This window comes from Engraulis encrasicolus, chromosome 1 (assembly GCF_034702125.1).
Source record: "Engraulis encrasicolus isolate BLACKSEA-1 chromosome 1, IST_EnEncr_1.0, whole genome shotgun sequence".
Lineage (NCBI taxonomy): Eukaryota > Metazoa > Chordata > Actinopteri > Clupeiformes > Engraulidae > Engraulis > Engraulis encrasicolus.
In genome coordinates this window covers 33,611,791-33,629,694 of record NC_085857.1, presented here as the reverse complement: position 1 = coordinate 33,629,694, position 17,904 = coordinate 33,611,791, and the positions used below count along the sequence as shown (strand labels likewise).

The 17,904-nt window shown below is 43.5% G+C and overlaps 2 protein-coding genes and 1 long non-coding RNA gene across 4 annotated transcripts in view; 2 read left to right on the top strand and 1 right to left on the bottom strand.

Annotated features, from left to right (window-relative positions):
* Window positions 1-3,100: 3,100 nt before the first annotated feature.
* LOC134450540 (uncharacterized) lies at window positions 3,101-4,292 on the bottom strand. Of its 2 annotated transcripts, XR_010035112.1 has the most exons (4): window positions 4,280-4,292; window positions 4,096-4,186; window positions 3,735-3,825; window positions 3,101-3,502 (listed from the first exon to the last, which is right to left on the bottom strand). It is a non-coding gene; the product is annotated as an uncharacterized LOC134450540 (long non-coding RNA). The 2 variants fall into 2 exon arrangements; XR_010035111.1 differs by lacking the exon at window positions 4,280-4,292 and having other exon boundaries at window positions 4,096-4,225.
* Window positions 4,293-9,903: 5,611 nt separating this feature from the next.
* LOC134450529 (small integral membrane protein 26-like) lies at window positions 9,904-13,896 on the top strand. Its single transcript, XM_063200372.1, has 2 exons — window positions 9,904-10,061; window positions 13,255-13,896. The coding sequence occupies exons 1-2, from the start codon at window positions 9,941-9,943 to the stop codon at window positions 13,443-13,445; spliced, it is 312 nt and encodes a 103-aa protein (XP_063056442.1). The 5' UTR covers window positions 9,904-9,940; the 3' UTR covers window positions 13,446-13,896.
* A 538-nt stretch (window positions 13,897-14,434) lies between these two features.
* The window catches only part of dtd1 (D-aminoacyl-tRNA deacylase 1), a 20,919-nt gene continuing 17,449 nt past the window's right edge, over window positions 14,435-17,904 (top strand). Inside the window, exons 1-3 of the mRNA XM_063216235.1 lie at window positions 14,435-14,534; window positions 15,052-15,142; window positions 16,125-16,360. Of these exons, the coding sequence (XP_063072305.1) occupies window positions 14,492-14,534; window positions 15,052-15,142; window positions 16,125-16,360 (370 nt within the window). The 5' untranslated portion in view covers window positions 14,435-14,491. The remainder of the gene's footprint in view (window positions 14,535-15,051; window positions 15,143-16,124; window positions 16,361-17,904) is intronic.

Genomic DNA, 17,904 nt, shown 5'->3' with positions numbered 1-17,904 from the left:
CTTCCACTGTCACCCATTCCTCTCTGCCTTTTCTATGGAAATCGTGTGTTTAAACACCTTCACCTCTACCTAGTGAATGCCCAAATGTGTGGGACTGCAACCATTTCCCTCGCCCATTTTACTGGGTGAGACCTAGTGTGCGTTCCAATATGCGACCTTGCGTCCTCCACTTCTGCTTGTGGCCTCGTACCAGGAAGTAATATGTTGTGCGTTACGACATCACTGCATTATAACTCAATATCTCGCAAAGCTCAGTTGTAAACTCATTTTCTCATTTTCAAACAGGATTGTAAATGAAGAATAGTCCCCCAAAAATTGTTTTGGCTAGGCTGACAGCAGGGAAACTTGGGGAAACCAAATGGAGGACACAAGGTTGCATATTGGAATGCACCCATATTAATATTTATCGATAGGACCAGCACCTTTTTATTAGCTGTTCTGTGTTATGCTACGGTAGTATTTAAGTGTCTGAGAAAACAGAACATTAAAAACTGGTTGGTACACTGTTTTTTGAAATACCTTTTAATAATACTGTAAAGGGAATGAGATGTTTTTTTTTTCCAGACCTGACCATGTATGTCAAAATAGCCTACTATGCATAAAGTTTCTGTCTTTAAAAAAAAGAAAGTTGGTTAATTTGTAGTCCTTATACACAAACACACGCACACACACACACACGAAACCATAAGAGACAGTGACATTCATGTAACGGTAGTTTTCATGTGTTGAGAGTTGGAGAGAGCTACATTTTGATGCAGAGGAATATCCAGCCAGTCGGTGCTCTCACACACGCATAGTTCTACACACTTTGGGCTTAGTGTGTCTCAGCTATTAGTATTATAGTATCTCCTTAAATACACACAACATTCACTTTTTGACATTCACACAAGGCGTGTGAGCTCTGACTCACTCTGACTGAAATCAAAGCTAGTCTGCTTACACACACCACATGCAACTAAGCACACACAGCACCACCATGTAGCCTGCAGACTTACACCATGACACAATAATGGGGAGGGGGGGGTTGGCATATGACTAGCCTTACTTGGCCTACTGTTGAGCAAATGTAGAAAAAAATGCTCATCAGTTATGTGGATATACACTAGAGGGCGCCGTAGATCTAAAGACGGCTTTATTTACGCAGACGTACCGGAAATGACGAAGTTAACGCAATATGGCTGCTCCCTTGTGAGTATTGACTTTATGACAGAAGATTGTTGGACGTTTTTCTTTTATTTATCCTTTAAAATTACAGCATCATGCAGCCTAGTGATGCACTGAGATGGAATAAACGTATGGTGTACGCCCTCATAGCCAGGGATATTTCCGGAACCTTGAATCTATTACAATTAATATGCCCACAAATATGATCCTGAAGGTAGGATGCTCGCTCCTGTTTTCTCCTGAGAGTATTTTGACTTTTTTCTTATTTATAATGAGAGATTGTTGCAAGTGTTTGTTAGCCCAATACATTAAATATATAGCCTATGATAACACGTTGTGCGAAATCCATTCATGATACAACCCAGTTGACATAAAAGTAGATAGCAGTTGGGCCTACATGACGCTTGGGGTAGCTGGCTGCGTGACCATGTAAACAAACAATGCAGTCGCTTGTCCTAATAAAATGTTCCACTCAGGGGCATTAAATACTAATGCTGAATTGTTACAGCCTCTGAGTCTCTTTGCTGAATTACGCTGGACGATAGCGTGACGAGTTACAACGACTGCTTCCACAATTGGTCTGCATGCATTTAGTTGTCTACTATTTTAACTGGACTGCGCTTTCATCTGCGAAATATGCAAACTACAATAGTAGGTAGACGCTGACCATGTTAATGACCCCAAAAAATAGAAAATAAAAAAGCTTGCTGGCCGTTTAGGACCACTCTCTTTCAATTGACTGCAGCTCATTGAACTGACCCTGACCGTTTATGCTACCTGCCCTGTCTGCAGTCATTGAACATTAGCATTATCGCATCCCCGCCAGACAGACGGGGATTTGAACCCACGATCATTAGATTCGGGGTCGAGAGTGTAAACCATTGTCCCACGGCCAATCCAATTACGCTTGTCATAATTGGTAAATTTGACTTCGATACTTACCTGAATCCAGTGAATGACGTCACAGTGTCGAGTCAAGTGCGAACCGTTACCTTAGGCCAGAGCCATTGATAAACAGAGTTACGCCTACCTTTGATCTCGGCGGCAAAGTCACCTAGTGGCTGTCAGAGTCATGTGTAGACACGCTAAAGTTCTAAACAAACAGAGAGCCGTCATTGACTTCTACTGAGCAGAATAAGCCTTTCTACGGCAAGCATTGAATAAATATGCACACAAACGGGATCCATCCCATTTTTTTAGGTAATTCGTCTAGTACATCTAGGTGATATAAAATACTGTGTTGTTTACACGCTACTGTCGTAGAACCGGTGTGTTTAATCACGTTTTGAGGGAAATCACCATTAGCTTAGCCAGGAGCCCGCCACTTACCTATGAGATGCTAACTTTCTTGGTAGCTTTTGACTGTAATCGCAAAAGCGTTGTGTTCATTATTTACACTACAAATATTAATTCGTTAAAAACTAATCACATACACTTGTATGTCTATAGATCTCTAGCAGTGAGACGCAGGCCAGCTTTAGCCTTTATGAGGCTGCATCAGACCTGCCAAAAACATGCATCGTTGCATGCAGGCAGAGTGAAGAGGATCAGGGCAGAGACGTGTAGTCCCTACATACGACTCTAAATCAGTGGCATGGAGCAGGGCCATGGATCTGTCATGTGGACTAAATAAATTATAATTAAAAAAAGACAACAACTGTATAACCAGTACTTGAGTGGGTCAATTATTTTTTTTTAAAAAATGTATTTATGTATGTTTTGAACACAGAAATACACTGGATGCTCACTGCTATGGTGCCAAGTTAGACAATAACCTAGTGTGAATATGCATTTTTAATACTGTATACCTTTTGTTATTAACAGTGTGAAGGCATAGCATAATGGTAGAACATCATACAGACACTTGGAATGCTTTGTAAGCATCAAACTGTTGACAGAGCACGACACGCATGAAGAATTCACATAGGCCTAAGAGTAAGGTTTGAGGTTTCTTTTTGCTCAGCGTAACAGTAATACAACAACAAAACTGTACACTTCATAGTTGCAAAACTGAGCTAATGGAACATATTTACAGCAATGCAAGTGATAATGATAAAAAACAAGAAACAGATAGAGCAGTCCAGTTTTGGGTGCAAAACACAGGTAGTGTAACAGATGTAAAGAAACTGGCCATAATACAAACGAAACATCTGGAGTTGTTTTGGAATGGTGATGTGGGAGAAGAAATGGAGCCTATGCAATCCTACAGAGTGTGGAAGGCCAAAACAGGACACAGGCTTGTCAAGTGATCCGGTTTCTGTAGTACCGAGTAGAAGTAGTCTGTAGTATGGAGCCTCTGCAGGTGTCATGCAACTCACAGCACTCCTGAGTGTTGTGCCTGTCAACAACACAGACATGCAGCGGTCATACTCAACGTGTAACATTGAAATAGACAGAAAATTAAAACTGTAAAAGGGGTCTATGCTTCTGTATATGAACAACAAATATCATTATCAGTGAATATGGTACACCTGGAGCAATTAAGTGAAGAACCAGATGAAGGTGGGAGACAAGCTGTATGAAGACGAGCAATGAAATGAAGAATCACATTGTAATAACAATATACACACCATGACTGTGAAGGTGGAAGACAAGGTGTATGAAGAAGGGCCGGAAATCTGTTCAGGGGTCATCAGTCAATGATGAGTGAATATGACACAGCTGGAGCAATGAAATAAAGAAACACATGAAGTTAGGAAGGGCACTGACAATCTGTTCAGGGGTCATCAGTGAAGTAAAGAATCACATAGTAATAATAACAACACACCAAGCTGCACTGTGCAACAGTTGGAGGAGGAGGCCATGGCTACAAGGAGCAGCCTACCATCATGCCATGATGTGAAGAGGAAGTTGGTGAGAAGATACATTAGGCTGAGGCTACGAATTGCGGGCAAGTGCCTCAGTGAAAAGCAGCTGAGCAATAAAGCTTACCTGGGCAGCAAAAGCCAAGCGAAGAAGTCTCTGCCTACACCTTCAGCAGCCTCCTCCACCTACAGAAGCCTTCTCCACCTTCGGCAGCCTCCTCCACCTTCGGCAGCCACGGCAGCCTCCTCCAGCCTCCTCCACCTTCGGCAGCCTCCAGCCTTCTCCACCTTCGGCAGCCTCCTCCAGCTACGGCAGCCTCCTCCAGCTACGGCAGCCTCCTCCAGCTACACCTACGGCAGCCTCCTTCTCCTCCTCCACCTACGGCAGCCTCCTCCTCCTCCAGCCTCCGCCAGCTACAGCAGCCTCCTCCTCCTCCAGCCACGGCAGCCTCCTCCACCTACGGAAGCTTCTTCCTTCGGCAGCCTCCTCCACCTTCGGCAGCCTCCTCCACCTCCACCTCCAGCCACGGCAGCATCCTCCACCTTCGGCAGCCTCCTCCAGCCACGGCAGTCTCCTACACCTTCGACAGCATCCTCCAGCCACGGCAGCCTCCTCAATAGCAGTCCCCACCAATAGCAAAAAACAAACAAACAAAAAAAAAACAAACACAAAAAAAACCTCAAGACACAGCATGAACATGTCAAACAGGGAGAATAAACCGTTGACAAATTGTCAATGTGTTTTTGTCTTTATTTTCTTCTAGTCATGACTAGGGGTATAAATCAGAGCATTCATGCCGATTTGATTTGAAAAACGATTTCTTCAGCAACGATTCGGTTATGATTGATATTTAGGAATGTCCTACAATGCAATTCAATGGTTACTTTCTCTGTTCCATTTAAACACCTGCCTATAAATTAATGCCAAATATGCCTTCACACTTCCCTACTTGAACCTCAATTGCTTTGAAATAAATATTACAGTTGTGCCTTCAATACCTCATCAGCTGTCATGGAGTTTGGACCTACACATATGAACTACAAACATATAGTACCAGACTATTCACATATACTGGTATATATGTCGTGTCAATTTCAATACAATAATTACCTTAGATTCACAAGGCATCTTACTGTGTCCCACATGGTAGTAATGACAACAATAGGTACAGCCAGCAGTGTATGCCGAACCAAAGTCCCTAATCAAACACACAAAACAGATGAGTGATAGAGGAGTGATAGACTGGCAGACAAAAAAAATAGACATTAATCCACCACTCATTCAAATCAATCAGAAACTATTTGATTTCACAGAGCTAAAAGGAGAAATACAGGTATACGGCGCATTGTCAATGCGGTGCACATCTGGCTACGGACTGTGCATAGTAGTTCGACTAGCCAACTTCAAAACTGTTCAGCAAACTGTTCAGCAAACATCCATGGTTTACTCAACAGAAATATATATTTCTCGGTTTCTGAAATACCTGGGGTCATCAACTTCAGTACTTTAATATTCGGGACTCAATTGTAGCCACTTGTGAAGTTGGACAGGAGCCAAGCCGCTATGCTAACTTAAGCTACCAGAAGTGGTTATTCATTCCTAAACAGCGTTCGTCTTTAACATCGACATCGCAATTTTCATGCAAACCACATGCAATTACATAATTGAAGGCTATACTTTAGACAACGGATACTGAAACACAGAAAACATTTCGATTTGTTCTCCCATTTATCAACTTACCGAGAAAGGTGTCGACAGTCAAACGAAAGTCTACGGAGCCCACTTCCGGATATGGAACTTCTTGAAGTCTACAGGGAGGAGCCATGACACGGAAAATAGACCCCGCCCCTTGCCCACGTATGCCAATGGGATATACACAACTCTTTCCTATTCATGACTCTGGCTTGGGCTGATGCCCTTGTTGCCAGTTATGCACGTTATTTCCTTTTCTTTCTTTTTCCCTTTAAAGCTTTGAGGTTGTTTTTCAATTGTATTATACACGTTATTGTTAACAGTAAAGGTGGGAAAAGTTGAGAATTTGTTTGCATTGCTGTCATGCTTTATAGGCCTTTATCACGAAAACCTTACATTTGGCAACAGGGGTGTGTCTAGACTCCACTGTACATAGCTGCCTGCTTCATGCACTGTGTATACACATATTCTCTCTCTCTCTCTCTCTCTCTCTCTCTCTCTCTCAAATCAAATCAAATCAAATGGCAAATCAAATTATTGGCATGAATGAAGAAATCACTGGTACAGAGGGGGAACCCATTCTATTCTCTCTCTCTCTCTCTCTCTCTCTCTCTCTCTCTCTCTCTCTCTCTCTCTCTCTCTCTCTCTCTCTCTCTCTCTCTCTCTCTCTCTCTCTCTCTCTCTCTCTCTCTCTCTCTCTCTCTGTCACACACACACACACACACAAACTATTACAGTTATCTGCTTAAACACATACAACTCCAGTCATATCAACTTTTTTGTCAGTTTCTTCATATGCGCAGGTTATACAAGGGAATTGAAATTGTGATTCTCTCAATCCCATGCAAAGACATGGACATGCATAGGACTTACATTAACAGGAAAGATATAATAACAGACTGCAAGAAATAATAAAGAAGTAATAAATAACATAATTTAACATTTTGATCATTTAACATTTTTAAGTAATCGAGGCTGAAGACAGGAGTAAGTGAGACTTGTGTACAAGTTGCAGTACAGTCCAGTAGTACAATCAAGTAGGTCACATTAGCAGCGGTAACATGAACTAGCATATATTGTGGTATATTGCAGGGCCCAAGTCAGTGTGTGTGGTGCAGGTATGTAGGTGGGGAACCTATAGCCCACGAGCTGTTAACAGCCTGTGGGGCCGTCTTCTTCGGCCCTCGGTATAATTTTAATGTCATGCATGCAGTTTCATATGAAATAGGATATTCTGTAAAGCAATCTTAAAAATTACATTTGCAGTATAATTAAGTTACATTTTCAGGGGACCTAGTGAATGTGGGGTCTGTTGTAAAGGTGGCCTCCTTCAATATAGGCCTAAAGTGTGATGGGAAATCCTGATTTGTGTTCATAGTACGGCCCTTTGAGGACTTTATACAATTTGAAGTTGCCCCTCGAATGAGAAACGTTCCCCACCCCTGAATAAAAGGTGCAGTTCCCACAGTCTTGTTCACACCCCTGTGGTTAGGGTGGCAGGGGATGGGAGAGAGCCAGGCCGCGCCTTCCTAGTGCCGCAACATCGTCAGCACTCCTTCTGGTCAGGCCAAGAGCAATAAAAATATCGTTTCTGAGTTCCAGAAAAATTGGAAACTCCTCATTTTGTCAGGAAGCAAACAACCAGTAGCAAACAAGGGAGGCAGGTCAACCATGCTGTTTAGGAAGTGTTCATTGTTATGCTCTTGGTCTGACCAAGTCTCGAAGAGATTTGAAAGTCGATGATAATCAGGCTAAGAGAGAGTGGGGGGTAGAGTCTGGCATCCTGATGGCCTGGTGGATGAAGCTGTTGCCTAAGATATTCAATGTGGTAGTAGACTAAGATAAGTCGTAGCTCGCATCAGCATTAGAACAAAGTGGGATCAACTCCATTCTCAGTGTTTCCCATACATTGAGGAAACTATGGCGCACCGCCATAGTTAAAATTTGGCCACCATAGTTTCCGAAATTGTTAAAAAAAAATGTGTTTTTTTTTTTTCTTTTTTCAAACGATTTTTAAAACGAGTTCCTTCACATTTTCCTCCTGGAGTAAATACATCCTATAGAGCAGTGGTTCCCAACCTTTTTTGTCTCGCGTAACCCCTAATTCTTTTTGTTGTAACATGAGTACCCCCTAACCAATGCTAAGTATCTATCTATTAATCCCCAATCAGTTGTCCCCCCATCAAAATTACATCTTTCCACATACCACCTGGGGTGTGCTCGTGTACCCCTAGTGGTACACGTACCCCTGGTTGGGAAACACTGCCATAGAGAAGACCATGAGTGCTTCAAAGAGGGATCAAAAACCTGGTCAAGTTGTTGTAGTTGACTTGGGTTTGGGAGCAATAAAAAAAAAAACCTTCAGCGAAGAGACAGTGGAATGAGTTTACTGACACTCCCCAGGCTTTGTTTTAGTTGTATGATAATGAATTAGGTGACAGGCCTGCATTGACACTACAGAAAAGACATCGGGCTGCATATAGAAATTATTGTGTTATGAATGTGAATATAGACATACATGTTTAATATGTTGCTCAGCCCTTTTACTGGGAGGAATTTTGAAAAATTGGCCCTGTGATCAGCACCCCTCATGTAGAATGTGTACGCCTATATGTGTGGGGAAAAACGCATAGGCTACTCTCTTAGACGCTTTTTGTCTGTGCGTTAACAATTTCACAGTGCTCCTAAATTCTTGTCTGTGCTCCTATTTTGATTTTTTTTTCATTGCATAGACCCCTGCATGAGGGACGAATGAAAGTGTGAAATGAATCACTGTACTGCATTTTTTTGATATATATTTGACAATGTACTACTATACACGTCATGGGTAAAATCTTATGTAATTTCTGGGAATATATAGCCTAGCGCAGCCAGACCCGTTTGCGGTCGCTAGGGGCGTCTAGATTTCTAGGCTAGGAAACATACATAAATGGCTGAAATGTAGGCCTTTAGTTTCTCCATGTGCCAATATCAAACTGTACTCATTGTTTTACATTTATGCCACGTGAAAATCCATGCACACCCCCCCCCCCCCCCCCCCCCCCCCCGAAAATGACCCCCCCCCCCCCACCCCACCAACAAAAAAAAATACCGGCTTAAAATNCCGGCTGCCCCCATAGTTTCCAAAATTTCTGTGGGAAACACTGATTCTCTCCTAAATGGACATGACTGTATCATTCTTCTCCATTCATTCTCTAAGTCTCCTAAAGGGGCATGTAATAGGATTGGTGTTTAGAGCCTTACATCATATGGATCCTGGAAGAAACTCTTGATTGATTCTCTACCTTATTTAACGTCTCTGCCGTTGTTCAGTCTGGAGGTTATGGACCAGAGGCTCCTGCACCCCTTCCCAAAGGGCATGAGGCTAAACGGGTGATGTGCAGGGTGAGACAAACACACACAAGTGTAATTTTAGGTGTGTGGATGGTGGTGACATGTCCATACCACTTCTGAGATGAACCTAGCTTGTCTTCACCAGTTTGTTACAAGTATAACGCAAAAAAAGCATAATCGGAACATTTTCCATTGTCATGTCCCCACCACTTTCAAGTCAAACCTACACACACACACACACACACACACACACACACACACACACACACACACACACACACACACACACACACACACACACACACACACAGACACACACACCACATGCACCTCAACACGTACACACTGGCACCATGAGACAATGAATAAACATTTGACTTCTAGGTCATATTATACTTACTGGCCTAAAGAAAATGTGCAAATGTACAAAAAAATATAATCAGTAGCTCTAGATATACGCCAGAGGGCGCCGTCTGTACACAGAGCTATCGGAAATGACGAAGTCAATCCAACATCAGAGCCATCTAATAACAGAGTTGCGCAAACCGGGGACCAGGAAGTCGGTTGGTGATGTGATTCACGTAGATTAAAATGTTTCTTAACAGTAAACTTCTGTTTGTTGGAAACTAACACAGAACCATCACATACCAAACAAAGATTAAGTACAAACAAATTACATTACCTTTACCACATTTTCTGTGTTCTACGGCCACCTCCTGGAACTAAGTAACTTCTAATAGAACTAAAGTCAATGGGGATTTCCATGTTAACGCTCCGTGAGGCTCCATGAGAGCCGCCATTGCTGTGGAAAGATTGGTCCATAGAGGTCTATGGGAGTGGCGTAACTCTGATATTAGATGGCTCTGTCAAACATGGCTGCGCCCTTGTGAGCACTGACTTTATGACAGTTGGACGTTTTTAATTCCTCGATTAAAATTGAAGCATCATGCTGCCCGGTGATGCGCTTAGATGGAACAAACGTGCGTCTATCGTGTACGCTCTCGGAGCCTGGAGCCTTTTTGGATCTTTGGTCTACTACAAATACTCGCACAAAGATGATCCTGAAGGTATGGATGCTCCCACCTGTTCTGTCCTGATTCCCTGATTGACGCTCCCAACCCAGGACGCTCCCCTTTCATCTCGCTCCCACTAGCCAGACTATCGGTACCACCGCCATATGACGGAGCTAGTTATCTTGTTGATGTTAGTTTTTTGTTTCTAACCCTAACCCTAACCCTAAATTGCTTGTATGTGGCAGTATATGATAATACGTGAAATATAATCGGGTGGGACTACACGTCCGGGAGTGATAGAAACACCTGGGACCGCACGTCCGGGAGCGATCTCAGTTGGGAGTCTCCATACCCCACCTGTTCTGTCCTGATACTCTTTGACCCTATTCTTACTCGTAATTTCGAGTCTGTCGCAACAATGTAGCGTTCAATCTACTGCGTTGTGCTAAGTCTGTTTATTTGGTAACATTATTCATATAACACAGCTGTCAGGAGAATGTAGAAGTCACTCAGATAGTTAGCCTACACTGCACCGTGGGGTAGCTGCGTGGCTAGGCAAATGCAGTCGCCTGTCCTTAGAGCAGTGATTTTCAGGTATACCAAGTGGGCCTTGAAATAATATTCTAAAAATTATAATCACATTTTGGTGTGTGTTGCTGCTGATTTATGCGAGTTTTATTCGTAATCGGGTCAGAAGTGGGCCCCGAACATTTGTGACAATTTCGAGTGGGCCCCAAATTGGAAAAGGTTGGGAACCCCTGCCTTAGAGCTTTATACAGTAATAGAGTTCTAGTCATCCGCTCAGTGACAAATACTAATAGGCCTACTACTGTTATTGTTGCAGACTATTTGCTGAGTTACTATGGCCGTTTAAGTGCAATGTTACAACGACTGCTACGACAAAAGTTGCATCTGTAGGCCTACTCTGCGTCCAACTATTTGAGCTGGACTGCTTTCATCTGCGAAATGTGAAAACTTGAACAGTAGTTGCAGCCTGTGTTGCTGGATTGAAGGTGAAGACGCGCGTCAAAGTTTACCACCAAATGAAATATAGCCTATATTATGACGGCAATCACTTCAGGGGCGACATATATGACATTGTAGGCTATTGCATATAAAACATCATGACAACAAACGTTTTGGTGGTTGCCCATATATTATTTAGAGATGTATTCAGTGAAATGGACGATAGCGTGACGACGAGTTACAACAACTAGTGAATCCACAATTGGTCTGCATAGTTGTCTTGACTACTTGACTGCGCTTCCATCTGCGAAATGTGCACACTAGTAGGTAGACGCTGACCATGTTAATGACCCCAAAAATAGAATAGAAAATAAAAAAAGCTTGCTGGCCGTTTAGGACCACTCTCTTTCAATTGACTGCAGCTCATTGAACTGACCCTGACCGTTTATGCTACCTGCCCTGTCTGCAGTCATTGAACATTAGCATTATCGCATCCCCGCCAGACAGACGGGGATCTGAACCCACGATCATTAGATTCGGGGTCGAGAGTGCAAACCATTGTCCCACGGCCAACCAATTACGCTTGTCATAATTGGTATATTTGACTTCGATACTTACCTGATTTCAGTGAATGACGTCACAGTGTAGGTCAAGTGCCAACCGTTAGCTTGGGCTGATTCCCTTGTTGCCAGTTTAGTTGTGCACGTTATTTACTTTTCTTTATTTTTCCCTTTCAAGCTTTCCGGTTGTTTTTCAATTGTATTATACACAATATTGTTTACATTAAAGGTGAAAAAGGTTGAGAATTGAATGTGTTGCTGTCATTTATATAGGCCTGTATCTCGAAAACCTTATTTGGTAAGGGGTGTGTCTAGACTCCACTGTACATAGCAGCCTGCTTTATGCACAGTACACACACACACACACACACACACACACACACACACACACACACACACACACACACACACACACACACACACACACACACACACACACACACACACACACACACACACACACACACACACACACGCTGTGTACCTGTTTCACCTCACTACTCACAGCACTGAAAGCTCTTTTCCCTTATACACACATAGACCTCAACTACAATACCGCATGCCCCTTCACATCACATATCTGCAACTAGTACACGTACAGCCTTCGCCCCATTGACAGCCCTCTCTTATTGTAACAAGCACACACCCAGCACATGTTCTTCAACACACTCATGCACATGCACATCTCTCTCTCTCTCTCTCTCTCTCTCTCTCTCTCTCTCTCTCTCTCTCTCTCTCTCTCTCAAATAAAATCAAATGATGTTTTATTGGCATGAATGACGAAATCACTGTTGTCTAAGCAAGATACAGAGGAAAAATAAAATTGACATATAGTAGTCTCAATCTATCCCGTCCCCCTTCTCTCTACGCTTGTCATAATTGGTATATTTGAGGTCTATGCTTACCTGAATAACGTCACAGTGTAAGTCAAGTGCCAACTTGAGCTGATTCCCTTGTAGCCAAGTTTACACCAAGTTTACACCTTTATTAAACACGACAGTGTATGTAAATCAAGTGACATATGAGGGAGATAAAATAAAGACATTTGCCACTATAAACAAGTGAATCAGTCATACTGGCTTGTAATGTATGGAAAATACATTTCATATCAATGACATGTTTTACTAGCAGAAGTCAGGTTGGTACAACCGCAGTTAAAGGACCACTTCAGTCAATTTCAATATGCTGTTGTATTACTCATGCTACCCTTGACTTGTCAGTACCCGGTGATGCCACATTTTTTGGGTCAGCCCTTTCTGAGATCTGAGCTATTCTAATGGGGGCAGCTTTTGTTTACATTTTAAAAAATCTTAACATAGGACTGCTCCAAATATTTTCCCAAAAGGTATCGCTGTTTGCTAGTTGTCTGGTGATGTTACGTAATCTTTTGGATGTTTTTGGGAATAAATCAAGATGTTTTTTTGAAATGTAAACAAACACCTGCCCCCATTACAATGACCAGGATCTCGGAAAAGGCTGAAGAAAAAAAAATCTCATGTACTACTGACAAAGTCCAAGTTTAATTTATTAAATTATCTATTGGCACCTGAAGTCTGCTACAAAAAAATACCAACAACCCATATTTTTTGTTTTTGTTTTGTTTTAACCCCAATCCTGCCACTAAGCACATGATTTAATTCGTTTATTTAGTTTAACAACGACTCAAGCTTATACTCTTGGCTAATTATGTATGCGTCTTTGTGTTTGTCTGTCACCACCAGTTAAAATGGAGCCCGTTGAAGAGGAAGAGAAACCCAACGTGAAGAACTACAAGTCCACATACAACGACACCAGAGTGGTGTACAAGGAGGGGTTTGTGCCCTATTCCACACGGGTGATGAATTTCATCACAGGCTCCAAGCCCGCTGCCGCAGAAGCCGCAAAAGATTCAGAAGAATTCAAGTCGGACTGAGTCACCCAGAGAGAGAGAGAGTTTGTCTCATTGTTGAAAACATGGAATCCTTCCTAAAAAACATGAACATTCGTTCAAATCAGACTGAGATGCAGAAAGGGTGTATGTGGGTGTTTGGAGTGAACATGAGAGGGAGAGAGAATGTGTGAACAACGTGTGAGTGCTGGGCCAAAAATATTAAACAGAGAAACTAATAGGCTTATAGGTACACGTAAACGCTCCCGACCGCAAGCACGTTGGAAAACGCTCCTCCCAGCCACATGTATGAGTGTTGTAGAAATATGAAATCCATCATCAAAACATGAAAGTATAATTGCACTCTCTTGGTCTGTAAATAATGAATTGAACACATACACAGTGTTTTCCATTGTTGCCTATTTTTTTGCTTCAGTATTAGTTCCCTGTGAGAAAATGTCTTTTTTAAATTAATAATAAAATTATTGTTATTATTGTTGTTGTTGTTGATGGTTTGGCAGTGCAACTACTGGGGTTAGGGATGTGGGGGTGGTATTCAAATGAGCTTGTTCAGTAGTAGGCTACTCAAAATTAAATTAATCTTGAGGTCGAAGAGCCTGGAGTACTCATTTTCGTAACTAAATGGCTACTGTAGGGTATGCATTATCATTTTTGTTATGGCATGTGGAGTTATTACATTTTCTGTAATATTCTGGCACAATGACTGACAGGTTTGTTTTAAAGCTGAGTCACGTTGCCTGCCTGTTTATGGTGAAGAATGTTACTCATGTATAAGGTCCTATATATCCTATATATTTTCAAAGTAAATGTATATATTTCATCTTTCATAGTCTTATCTATCATATCTTTCCCAAAGAATCGTGGTGTACAGGAGTTGTGTGACCCCAGGTTTACCACTTGATGGCGATGTTTAGCCTTGTAATGCAGAGCGGCTCTGTTGTAATGCAGAGCTGACACTGATTGGCCAACGAGGTAAGAGTCCCTCCCCTAACCGGAAGCTGAAAGTTGTTTCTGTGAATGGTGCGCTGTTCAGCTTGTGTCTCGCTGTCAAAATCCAAACTTTGAAAACAATGAAGGCCATTATTCAAAGAGTCACAAAAGCAAGCGTGACTGGTGAGTGACAACCACGTCGTCAAAGGTTACATCTTGTCTCTGAAATGTATAGTCGCTTCGGTGCTGTATTATATTTTAACCGCATGCGACTTCCCAACTAGTGACCAGTGCGAATGAATGAACATGCAAGCATGACTAGAACTACAGGACGAATGTAGCCCTACGCCCGAGTTATCAGTGTTAAGAGTGTGTTGCGTACAAAGCACATTATTTTCTTTACCTCTACTCTGAGCCCTTTTATTTACACTCAACACCACGCGGTGGGCCATTGTCATTAAGAGTGCTATTGAAAATGATGCAACATGATACTTGCCTCCCTATACTGCAGTCAAAACGGTTACAAGTTTGCAATCCTTGTGAAAATGAATACGATGTATAATACAATGAAGTAATAGTAAACATGAACAGACAGTTTACATGTCGACATCTCCACAACGGAGGTAATCTGGCATCAGCAGATCAGCTGTTTCACACGTCCCAACAACTGTCAAGCCCACATGTGTCACATTTCTTGCAGTTGGAGAGCAGCAGATCAGCTCGATAGGCCGCGGTCTGTGCGTGCTTTTGGGCATATCCACGGAGGACACGCAGAAGGATGTGGACTACATGTGAGTAGAGTGTCAACTTCTCACCACTTCTGCACAGCAATGTGGTACAATTAAACCATCTATCTTAGACCTGCCCCTTTTTCGGCGTTTTGTTTTCAGCTTCACCTATGTGTCAGTCTTTCACAATACAGTCTATTAACCCCCGCTCATCCTCATTGCCACTACAATACCCTCCTTCCTGTGCAGGGGCGGAGCAATGGTATTGTGACTAGGGGGGGGCGAGAGATGTGTCAGAGGCCCCTCTCACACCTAATGATTTAAAAATATGAAATATCGCAAATAGGGCCTCTCTGAGGTGTTTAGAAATCCAAAGCCATTGGTAAGGGGGCCCCCTTAGTGTTGAGGCCCGGGGTTTCTGGCCCCTATGCCCGCCCCTCTGCTCCGCCCCTGTTCCTGTGTATAACTGAGGTCATCGGCGCTTGTTCACCATTCGGGGCTCGAACCTGCAACCTGTCATTGTTCTAGTTCGGAATGGGACACACACACACACACACACACACACACACACACACACACACACACACACACACACACACACTAGCATGCAGAAGATCTTCAGCCTGTATTTTTACCCCATCTCTGACCCACCCCTCACCATTGTACAGAGGATGCTGTTATTTTTCCACAACAACCATGTGGATCCTCAAATGCTACTCTGTGTTTCATCCATCCCAACGCCCACCACCAGTGTCCTGTGTTGGGAGTCGGAGTTGGCTCTAATCTTTTTGATGTGAAAGAGGGCCTTTCTCAAAACCTAGTGCAGTGCACTTCCAAGTGTATCAGCCTAATTAGTTACACCCAGTGATTGGATACTCTTAATTATTCACATCCAGTGATTGGATATTCCGTAGAGTTCACCAAAGAGTATCACTGGGTGTGACTAATTAGGCTGATACACTTGGAAGTGCATTGCACTAGGTTTTGAGAAGTGCCCTGAAAGAGGCTTTACGCATACTCTTACCCTCCCCCTCCCCGCCACCAGGGTGCGTAAGATCCTCAGCCTGCGGGTGTTTGAGGACGACGCGGGGCGGGCGTGGAGCAAGAGCGTGGTGGACAGGGAGCTGGAGGTGCTGTGCGTCAGCCAGTTCACGCTGCAGTGCGTGCTGAAGGGGAACAAGCCCGACTACCACAAGGCCATGCCGGCCGAGCTGGCCCAGCCCTTCTACAACGCCATGCTGGAACGCATGAGGGAGGCCTACACGCCCGAACGCATCAAAGGTAGGGGTGGCGGGCGTGTGTGTGTGTGTGTGTGTGTGTGTGTGTGTGTGTGTGTGTGTGTGTGTGTGTGTGTGTGTGTGTGTGTGTGTGTGTGTGTGTGTGTGTGTGAGTGAGATGGTATGAGCCCTTCTACAACGCCATGCTGGAACGCATGAGGGAGGCCTACACGCACGAACGCATCAAAGGTAGGGAGGCGGCGTGTGTGTGTGTGTGTGTTTGTTTCTAAAATAATGAGAGAGCCCTACACGCCTGGAAACATCAAGAGTGTGTGTGTGTGTGTGTGTTGTGGTATAATAAGTCCTTCTACAACGCCATGCTGGAACGCATGAGGTAGGCCTACACGCACGAACGCATCAAAGGTAGGGGTGGCGTGTGTGTGTGTGTGTGTGTGTGTGTGTGTGTGTGTGTGTGTGTGTGTGTGTGTGTGTGTGTGTGTGTGTGTGTGTGTGTGTGTGTGTGTGTGTGTGTGTGTGTGTGTGTGTGTGTGTGCTCTCTTCTGTAACACCATGCTGGACTGCATGAGGGAGGACTACTCGCCCGAACGCATCAAAGGTAGGGGCGGACCTGTGTGTGTGAGTGTGTGTTGTGATATAAGTCCTTCTACAACGCCATGTTGGAGTGAATGAGGGAGGCATGTGTGTGTGTTGTGTGCATGTGTTTGTTACCAAAATACATGAGAGCGCCCTACACACCTGAAAACATCAAGTGTGTGTGTGTGCGTGTGCGTGTGCGCACATTGGTGTAAGTCCTACTGTACAACGCTATCTAAGAACGCATCAGGGAGGCATACATGCTCGAACACATCCTAGATAGACACCTTGGTCCTAGTTGTACACACCTAACAGCCATTGTGTGGGCCAGATGTCCCCACTAAGGGAGTATGGTACTTTGTGGGGCCCACATTTTGGGTGCCATAAATCTAGCAGTGCTTTTCTTTGGTAGTGTTGTTGTTACTGGTTGAAGTGTTAACATTACATTACGCTTAGCTGGCGCTTTTTTATCCAAAACGACTTAAAGCTGTTCAGATGCATGGTATTTGGTTTCAGTCCTACAGCAGTGTGGGGTCAGGTGACTTGCTCAAGGGCACTTCAGCCATGGCTAGAGGTGTAGGTAGAGAGAGGTAAGGGTGGGATTTGAACCTCATACCTACAAACTTGTCGCCTTTTTGTGACAGTCACCTTTTCCCTGGCCAATGAGGTCATTCATGTGAATCAAGTAGAACCAGAGAGGTTTTGTTTTGGAGGGGGAGGTGTTCCTGCCAACCAAAAGCCGAAAGCAGAGTGAGTTCGTTTACGGGTACACATTTCTCTGTTGGCTTGCAACAGTCTCGGGCTGACCTATCAGCGTGTTATGATTTCTAAACAAATAAATATCTTCTATAGGACTTTCCCTTATTCTTTTTTTTTTATATATATATTTTTAGGGGCTTTTATGCCTTTATTTGATAGGGCAGTCTGAGATGGTGACAGGAAGCGAGTGGGGCAGAGAGACGGGGTGGGATCGGGAAATGACCCCGGCCGGACTCGAACCGGGGCCCCCGTGGG

Coding starts and splice junctions, on each gene's coding strand:
- LOC134450529 (XM_063200372.1), top strand. CDS start 9,941: ATGCTGCCCGGTGATGCGCTTAGATGGAACAAACGTGCGTCTATCGTG. Junction 10,062..13,254: donor GCACAAAGATGATCCTGAAG/GTATGGATGCTC, acceptor TGTCACCACCAG/TTAAAATGGAGCCCGTTGAA.